The 10,288-nt window shown below is 38.8% G+C and overlaps 1 protein-coding gene across 1 annotated transcript in view; it reads right to left on the reverse strand.

Annotated features, from left to right (window-relative positions):
* Positions 1–10,288, reverse strand: part of LOC107096552 (copine-8-like) — a 43,751-nt gene that overhangs the window by 6,925 nt on the left and 26,538 nt on the right. The window contains exon 2 of the mRNA XM_015393257.1: positions 6,318–6,358. Within this exon, the coding sequence (XP_015248743.1) occupies positions 6,318–6,358 (41 nt within the window). The remainder of the gene's footprint in view (positions 1–6,317; positions 6,359–10,288) is intronic.

Raw genomic sequence — 10,288 nt, forward strand, 5'->3', positions numbered from 1 at the left:
CAGCCGACAAATCTGCGGCAACTGTGTGATGCCATCATGTCAATATGGACCAAACTCCCTGAGGAATGCTTCCAGCACCTTGTTGAATCTATGCCATGAAGAATTGAGGCAGTTCTGAAGGCAAAAGGGGGTCCAACCCGTTACAAGCATGGGGTACCTAATAAAGTGGCCGGTGAGTGTATTTTAATTAAATTATAGGTTAGGTTAATCCAAATGTTCTAATCTAAGTAAAAACTTTATTAAGTAAAGCAAAACAGAAGAAATACTGGTGCACCACGTTCTCCACCTAATCGCTCGTTTTCTAGATAACTCCATATTTACTGTTACACTGTAAGCAATATAAAAGGTAAATAGTTTGACAGGATTCCTGGCTGCTTAATGCCCTTTTCCAGTCTGCTGAAGCAGACACAAGGGAGGGAATACACAACCACACACACAGGGTCACAAACATGCTCAAAAGTAAAACACTGGATTGCTGTTCAGCTTTATAAGCTGATATGAATAAGGTCTGTGAGCTTGCCGGTGGCCTCAGATGCATGTGTGTGTGTGGCCGCTGTGTTTGTGTGTGAGTGTGCGGCTCTGTCGAGGCAGTCTAATGCTGTGTGACTGGGGCCAGTGCTGTCAGCAGAGCAGAGACATGGACGCAGCACAAGTGCCTCCTTGGATAAATGTTGGGGCGGGCAGGGATGCTCATCCTCCTTTTCCACCATCTGACATTTAAAGGTCTAATCCACAATTCTAGGAGCTCTGGATTTTTTGGGCTTCACCAGCAATGAACCACAACACAACATTTCACTCCTTAATAATTATATCTAGGGCAGTATCTGACAAACAAAAGTGTTTTACAAGGGGCCACTAAGACAGCTGTAAACAAGGAATTATATTAATTATCTACATTATATGCATCTGGAGCTTTAAGCAATAATGAATTTGAAAAAGCATGACTAGAAGTTATTTAGAAATTCTAAAATGTTTGTTGTCATTAATAAAAATATAACACACCTGATTCTGACTGATTGATTAATGGGTTTTTGACCATCCTGCAGGATCAATTATATGTATACACTTCTATCATGGTTCTTTCTGCCTACATAACAATTCCCAAAGCTAAATGCTTACATGTTTTATGTGTCTTAAACCAGTTTTGATAAATGTTTGATATCTTTTGTTGGAATATTTAACATTACCCAGTAGGCATTATTAGATTTGCATAGTACAAAAAAAAGTTATCTTTCAATATCTAGTTTAACCTCTTAAAATTCACCTAATTTTGGGGAATCCTCGCCTATTTTGCATACCCAAATGGAAAAGCAAATTACTTAGGAACTGTGACCCGAAATTACATGTCCAATACGTTATTTGAAAGCTAACACCCTCTAGTTTCCTAATATATAAATCAAAATTGGGTGACTAGAACACAGACCAACCTGCATCAGTTCAAACATGACTCAAAGTTGTTTTTTTTATTTTCTCAGAAATGATAGGTCTTTTTTGAACAGCAGTAATAAAGACATTCTTAAGAAAAGGCAGGTTTTATTGTATTATATTTGTTCTACATCATGTCAACCACAAATGCAGAAAATTTCACACCTCCAGCTATAACAGTTCCAGAGCCGTGGGGATTGGAACTTTTGGTGTCAGCTTGGAGCTGTGCACAATGGCTCCACCTGCTGGTAAAAATTTTACCGGTGGCATTTTATGCATTCTGAGTTATTACCCCCACTTAAAGGAGAAGTTCGGTTTTTTACACTTTAAGCCCATTTTCTGTAGTGTCCAGGATGAAATCGAATGATCGACACCAAAATTTTGACAATTGCTCCTGTCTCTGCTTTTTGGCTCATTTAGAATCACCCCCTGGCTGCTTTAGAATGGCTTGCATAGAGCATGTCCGATAATGTCCTTAAAACAACCTTAAACGTTCTTTTTTTAAAATATGCTACTCACCGTGTCGTCAGCGCTGTTCAATGACGTTCCAAAAAAAGTTTTGTGAAGAAAAACCGTTCCTGTAGTGTTTTATTTAGCATTTTGTAAATCCCATTGAGTTCTGTAGGAATAGTCAATATTCCGCTGCCACCGGAAACGGAAATGGGGCCTGTTTACACAGTTGTAGTCTTTTCGCTTCACTCTGTGTACTCCGACGTCGAGGTGCTAACGTCTCTGTTAAACACTTTAAAAAACTCTGAAAATGGAATACGAAAGGTGGATTCTTGATTCTCGACGTCGGAGTACACAGAGTGAAGCGAAAAGACTACAACTGTGTAAACAGGCCCCATTTCCGTTTCCGGTGGCAGCGGAATATTGACTATTCCAACAGAACTCAATGGGATTTACAAAATGCTAAATAAAACACTACAGGAACGTTTTTTCTTCACGAAACTTTTTTTGGAACGTCATTGAACAGCGCTGACGACACGGTGAGTAGCATATTTAAAAAAAAGAATGTTTAAGGTTGTTTTAAGGACATTATCTGACATGCTCTATGCTAGCCATTCTAAAGCAGCCAGGGGGTGATTCTAAATGAGCCAAAAAGCAGAGACAGGAGCAATTGTCAAAATTTTGGTGTCGATCATTCGATTTCATCCTGGACACTACAGAAAATGGGCTTAAAGTGTAAAAAACCGAACTTCTCCTTTAAGGTCCACCGGGTCGCCGGAGGTTGATAGAGTTCGATTAAAAACAAGACAAAACCAAAAATCTATAAAATACCCAGTTAATGAATGACCTAGTGCTTTAAATTTAAAACAGCCAACCAAAAAGCCAATGAAACAATCGTGTTTCAGTGAGTTCACACAAAACACGATTGTCTCCACAAAATCTTAACTTTAAGGCGGTATCGTTATTTCGTTGAGACTCCTTTTTTCATGACGATAAGGAAAATTAACGAGGTAAACATGGATCTTTGATGAAGAAACCATGACAAGTCATGTTGTGAGTGTTCGTTGATGAGATGAAACTAAATAAAAATGTCAGCGGGTGGTCTGTCAGACGTTTAAAATGCACAATTGTGCTGTAAACTGCTAAGCGTTATCAGACGTGCTGCTGTGTCCTGTTTGGTCATGCAGCCCACCTGGTGTGCAGCGGTGCACATTCTGCATGACCACAGATGGATCATGGCAGTGGCGGGGGTGAAAGTAGGCTGGAAAGGTCTGGTACAGCACTTTACTCAGACAAATTCAGCATTTCCAGGTGTGCAGAAATACGTCTTTGCACCCGCTTAGCTCAGAGTCTGCACTTTTGCTCCACACTGAGGGTTCACTCTCAGCAATATGGCACTCCCTGCCCTCACTACTTAATAAACTATAAGTTGTTGGTCATTCTCTGCCAAGCGTAAAACAACACTTTTGTTCTAACTATCAGGTTTTATTTCATCATCAAAAGAGGTTATGCAAAACTTTAATTTCTACAAAAAGGAATCCCTAACTATATTGAAAGCAAATATTTCATTGCATTCTGTTAATTTTTTAAGTCTGTAGGTACTATCAATCACCTTTTAATCGCTTCTGGGTGCGTGAAATGTTGCTATTAACGCGCTTACAAGATCTCCCAGACCGGGAGATGAGTTATAGGCATTCCCATTTGTTGAGGTCAGTTTGTAAATGAACAAACTGTAAGAGTGGCGGTCTTTCATAGCAAGTAAGATGGGTGGGTAATTATAGAGAGTGTAGATATGACAGCAACATAAAATAAGTGCAACATAAAATTGACTTAAACTAAACTAAAACCTTTTTGAGTTTTAGTCGACTAAAACTGGATAAAACGGATACATATCGTAATGACTAAAATGTGACAAAAACATGAAGACGAACACTAAGACTAAATTTAAGATGGCGGTGAAAATCAACACTGCTTTCAGGGGCTGTCGCTCTGTAATATCTGTCATGCTTGCTGGTTCCACCTCAACAAGGTGGACCTGGATTTAGGGTCATGAGCTACCAGCAGTGGATCAAAGGAGGACAGTGGTAGATTGGAGATATCTGCCAGGCAGTAACAAGATGCCTAAGCCCAATATTTAGTGCTTGGGCCTGTTTCTCTGGCTATGGCTAATCTTTCATCCCTTTGACATAAACTAGCTCAGAGCTAATTTGTTTAACTTTTTCTTTCCCAGATAGAGCCAGTTGTAGAGCTAGTTTACTGTGACCTTTTCTAACATAGAATGAAAGTATTTATAGATCAGTGCTTCTATGTTTTATACATCTGCCTCTGTCACCTGGAACCATAGACAGCAGAAGGCCACTCACACTGAGCCCGGTTCTGCCAGAGTTGCTTCCTTGTCAGAGGGAGTTTTCCCCTCCGCTGTTTACTACATGCAGGGTTTTGGTGTGATTCATTGCTGTCAAGTTAATGAGTGCATGCAATCAGCTGGTTTTCCTATGTAGAATACGTTCACCAATCTGACTGTGTGATCTGGTTGTATCGCCATGTAAAGTGCCTTGAGAGGATGTGTTGTGCATTGCCACTATAGAAATTAACTGAATTGAAAAGAGTAGCTCTGAAAGCTAACAGAGGGAGCTCAGAGGAGGACAACAGAAGATTAGAGCAGTCTGCCTGGCAGAAAGCACCTGTGCTGGAACCAAGATGACATTCATGTTTGGTCTGAAAACACCTTTACAGTTGTCATATTCTTGGGTCAGCATGATGTAAAGTTCCATAATTATTTGTAATTTTTTTTTAATCCCATCGTATCAAAAATTCTCAAATATTATGATAATATTATGATATTATGATGATATCCTAGGTGCCGCCGCACCTGCATATCATCAGCCTCATTACCTGCGTGCTTAAGAGGAGCAGGGCGCCATCTATTGATTCCTCGGATTAGTAACCGCTGTTTTTGAATCTACTCACATTTCCTGCCCTTCACACTGTTGCCAATGAATTTGTTAAACCTTATTTTTCATGTCTTCTGGGAGTTAATCTCTCTGTATTTGGGTCCAAAACCTGAATGAAACCATTGGTTTGATGCTCAGGCGACCTATGAAAAATAAACTAGTAATACATTTCTCTGCCTTATATACCAATCTACATTACCTTTTTTTTTGTAGTTATGTATTTTTATGGCTAAGATACATACAGATGCACATTTATAGAAGCTGACTCTTATTCACTATGACAAGTTGTGACCTCCAATACCATAATAGCTCTGAGCGGCTAATGGATATTATTGACTTTCCTCACATGACATTTTTTGAAGCAAAAATTAACTGCAATCATATCAAAAAAAAAAAAAGATAATCTAAACCAGGGGCCGTTTTCCAGGCCAAGGACCCCAAACTGATGGTGAGATGGAGCGGGGACCCCCTAATTATATATCTTGTATGAAATTGTGTTATATCAAACTGGTCCTATAGTCACTCCATTACAGATGGAGTAACGACAGTAATTTCTCCCTGGGATTATTAAAGTATTTCTGATTCTGATTCCTGGTTGATGGGACAGGTGTTGTGAATGAGACTGTGCCCAGCGTGAAAGAGGTCCTATGTGTCGCTGAATGTGTGCTTTGATGACTAAAGACATCTTCTGCCTCCATTTATCTGTTTACTACAGTGTGTTGGATTCATGTTAATTTGTATTTAAAGACATGTCAATTAGTGGATAAAATTGCAAGGGGAATATAAAAAAAAAGAAAAAAAAAAAAAAAACATGCAGCACCTCAGTGGACCCCCTAGGGGTCGTGGACCCCCTGTTGAAGATCCCTAATCTAAACAAAACCCAATTCAAACAGGTCTATCATTGATTGTACTGTAAAGCACAAAAGTGGCTAACCAAATGCAAACAAGCTAAAAGCAAAGGAGAGTGTATGCTGTCAGGGTGTTCAGATTAATAGGCTAATGGGACCTTTTGTTATTATTGTTAAAGGTGTAGGCTGGACCTTTAACAAACCACTAGATCAGCAGACCCAATTGAACCCCAGCTGCCAAGCAAATGAGCTGTGTGTCCATGTGAGTGTGGCTGGGACGTTGTGTGAGGATGATCTGGTACCCCTCACTCACATCAAGAGCAGAGAGCAGTGACGAATACGACCCGACATATGCAAATGCCTGCTGATTCACACAAGCAAAACCGTGCGTCTCTCTATGAGTGCTTGTGAGTCTATTTGTGCTGCATGCCAAGCTGATTCTGCTCAGTTATGACGTGTTGGCACGTGGAGCATGCTTGTCTATAGAAACGGCATCAAAGTGTACACATGCGGGTTGGTATTATAAATACATTTGAGTGTTCTTAAAACCTGTTGGGGAGCCATTGTGTGGATCTATGGGTGACATGGGGATGGGTGGTAGATTGGCCATGAAACATAAATAGATAAGAGAGAAGCTTACTTGGATCGGACTTGGAGAACGTGTCTCTATCCAGCAGGTTCCTGAAAAGAACAAAGACACGGACAGGGAAAAAAAATTTTATCACACGTCTATCCTGCTATGGCAAAAGAAGTTCAACTGGAAAGTTATTACATCATTAAAACTCTCCTAATTAGCCTCCATGCTGACCCTGACAACTTGTTTACTCTTAATCCTCTTCTGACTTCATTAAGGAAAGCTTTTCTCCTCATCTCTTCAATGCAGAAACATTAAGCAGACAATAACAACAGCAGGCTTACAGTGTATATGTTTAATCCATAGAGTAACAAAACTACAGCACAGGGAAATTTTTTTTGTTTTTTTGGCACTCTCATTTTGCTAGGAGCAGCGGCGGAGGCAGTCATAAAATTTACATTGCATCCCAGTTTTTCACTTTTACACCAGGAGGAATAAATGCAGCAGTAGAGATGGCCCCCGTTGCTGACATACTTTTGGATTCACAAGTTTGGAAAGGCTAAAATGTCCACATTAAAATGGCAGGACCAAGACACCAGAGAGATGACTGAAAGGAAATAGTAGAGAAGTTCTGACTTAGAGTAGGAGGACCTATCTAGCTGTATAAAAATTTATGGACTTTTACCAGCCCCTGAGGCTGAGGAATAAGCTCAAGCCTGAGTGGCAGCCTGAATTTTGCACTTTAACATTCCTTGAACGGTCGCCTGGGGTTGGCTCCAGAAGTAGAGCTTCCTCTCTCCGTCATCCAAATGTGCAGCAGACAGAAATCTATTTTAGTTTACTAAAAAAAATGGCTTTAGGTTTTAAGACTAATAATGTGAACACACACACACAAAAAAACATTAGGACTAGAGTAATTACTAATTACTTAAGCTGACCAATTGTTTCTTAAAGGGATCTATGATTAGTTCTGACAATAGACTTTATTTGAGAAATATATGAAAATCAAATACAGTACATATAGTACTATAAGCTGTATGTTAGGTAATTTACCTAATAGCAATGCATACTAGTGTTAGGATTCCAATTTGTGCGGGTTGTTTTTGTGTTTTTTTCCCTCTCTCCACCACCAGGTGGTGCCCTGTCCTCATTGGGCCTCCCTGCACTCCTGCGGCTCGTTGGGTCATTACTGGAGGAGTACTTGAGCAGCGGGCTGTCACTACCTCGACGCCAGATTGTTTGCCAGTTTTGGGTACTCTAGCCAAGCTGAGATTAGCAGAGTCTAAACCTTAGCATTGTTTCTCTGAGTCTTATCTTGTTTCTTGTCTTTGCTCTTTGGCAGGAAGCCCCCCTGTATAACTGGATAGCCTAGACCTTCTCCCCTTGGAAGGATTTACGGAGTTCACACAGAGCAGGGGAAAATCTCCACACGATCCTTTCAAGTCCTCATCTGGAAAACCAAGTGACAGTCCGCTCCTGTACTCCTCTGGGTTCAACGTGTGTCTGCCTGTCCACTCTCCAACGAGTTCCCTCTTCTCTGGATTAAACCCCCAGAAACTGGATTCAAGGATTAACAAAGAACCCCCAAAAAGTGAGTCTCTCTCCAGCATATTCACACCTCAGTCATTTTTCCTACAGTCCCTGAACTGATCACTGTGAACTCCCCTTCAGACTTTCCGGTTCACCAGTCCGCTGAGTTCCAGCTTCCTCTTCAGTGTTTTTCTACATTCAATAAACCTGTTCAACTTTACCCTTGGTCTCTGAGTGGTTCCCTGCATGTGGGTCAGATCTCTAAAACCAATTATGACAACTAGGTAAATGACGTATGCCAGGTCCTCAAGCGCTAGTTCTGTCCAACTAGAACCAGCTAATTTTTCGGTAAGGGTGCCACCATGTTTCAGTCCTCCAAACGTTCATATCACAGGTTGGTTCATGCTCTATTATTATTTTAATTGTAATTAGAAGAAGGGTGTTTCTCGTTTAAATCCCTGAAACTATAATTACAACCAAGCTATCTTTGTTCTTCTTTATGGGACGTCAGTTTACTGCATTTCCAAAGAGAGTAGTTCTTTTACTGCTCCATCATTGGTGCAGCAAAAGAACATGTTTTGTATATGAAAATTAGAAAAAATTCAATTAGGACAGAAATCTTTGAAAACCTTCTTAGCCACGAGATAATTTGGAGAGTAAATTTGCTGTTTTCATAGATTTAATTTTTTATTTCTTTTTTCATTTTATCAAATGTTTGTTTTTTTAAAGGTTTTTCCATATTTGTAGTCAATTTATATTGTACACTTTAATTTTTTGAGATTGAAATGTAAAAATTGCATTTCCTTATATTTGATTTTTCCAGATCACATTTTCTTCACTTCTGTGGGCGGGCTTTCCTGTGGAAGGAGAGGCAAAAATTTCCATGCAGTCAATGCGCTTGTCAAGAGCGAGCGCTGACATCGGGATTGAAGTGAGGAGAATGTGATCGGTAAACAAATTTGAAAAGAATTAAATTCCTAATTATTAATCTGAAAGAGAGAAATTAAAAGAAAAAAGCTTGGAATTATAACAGCTTTACAAGAAAAATAAAGTTTAAAAATATAGAACTGAATGAAAAACATGTGAGAAAACAGTTCATCTCAAAAACTTTTTGGATTAAGATTTCTAAGGTTTCCTCTTTGGATTTCATTTTTCTTTTTCAAATTTCCATTTTAAACACTATGTTTTTTGCTTGCCACAATAAAGGAACACAATTCACTTTATACATTACATTTAGACTAAGTCAATTTGAATCGTTTTCACCTAAACCAGTAAGTGAGAAACCAAACATTAAGTCACAATCTAAAACCCAACAAGGCAAACGAGAGATCAAGAGATACTGTACCTGAGCTTTATTTTAAGGCTGCTACTCTGAAAAGTGTAAAACCTCAGCAGACAACAGAAAGGCTGAACATTTCAAAGCCATGTTGCACCCCCCCCCCCCCCCCCCCCCCCCCCCCCTCCCATTCTTTTAAGCTTCTAACTTCTGTTATAGATAAGAGCAACAAACAGACAGACATTTCCTTTATACCATGTGACCTTCACCTCTGCCTCTGTTATGAATAATTAATGACTTATTTGGAGGAGGTGAGAAAATTCTAACTCTCTACAAATAACAATAACGTATACACTTCTGGGTGTAATATGATAAGAGTGTGTATAGACTACGGTTTGGTTTTCATTCAGAAAACAGAGCTCAGAAAATATAAGCAGAGGAAGAAGTATGTTTCTTTAGTAACTTTAAAATGTATAATACAAATAGTAGAACAGATTAAACAATCCACAGTAAAACTTCTTTTTAATAGAGCTGAATTCCAAATTGCAGCTCTAGAGATGAGATAACTATATTAGTTGGATTAGATCTCACTTTATCAGCAATTAATGAATGCGTTTGCTTTCAAACAATTAACAAAAAAATAATTTCAGCCGTTTTAAAAGTCCATGACAATACCACCATTTCTAGAACGGTTCATGCATAAAGGTTTGTTAGTAGGTATTAAATTGACAGCATTTATTTAAATGGGCCCTGACTGAAGGAATCCACCTATCTAAGACTAGGTTATTCTGTCAGATATTGCTCATAAAGCTGATGTAATATAAACAGAGCTTTTAGTTAGAAAACTTTTCTGTTGTGAAACCTTTATCCGTATTACCTGCTTCTTTAGGAATGATGACGGATTATTGCCTATTACCACGATGCAGAGCGCGAAACACTTCAGCAAACACAGGAACCTCCTCTGGGATGGTTTCCAACATTCTGAAAATGTTTTTAAAAGTTTTACACCTCTCATTCTACAATGAGAACAATTATCCCAAGCTCTACAACATTTTGCCCAGTTCTAGTCTTTTAATTAAGGGAATTCTCATTAAACTTTGCCTAGATCTATACAATTAAACTTTTAAGGAACTGTAATAAAAAATTTAAAATTAAACAGTACACACTGGATATTACACTAATATATATATATATATATATATATATATATATATATATATATATATATATA

The sequence above is a fragment of the Cyprinodon variegatus genome, unplaced genomic scaffold (assembly GCF_000732505.1).
Source record: "Cyprinodon variegatus isolate N-32 unplaced genomic scaffold, C_variegatus-1.0 Scaffold632, whole genome shotgun sequence".
Classification (NCBI taxonomy): domain Eukaryota; kingdom Metazoa; phylum Chordata; class Actinopteri; order Cyprinodontiformes; family Cyprinodontidae; genus Cyprinodon; species Cyprinodon variegatus.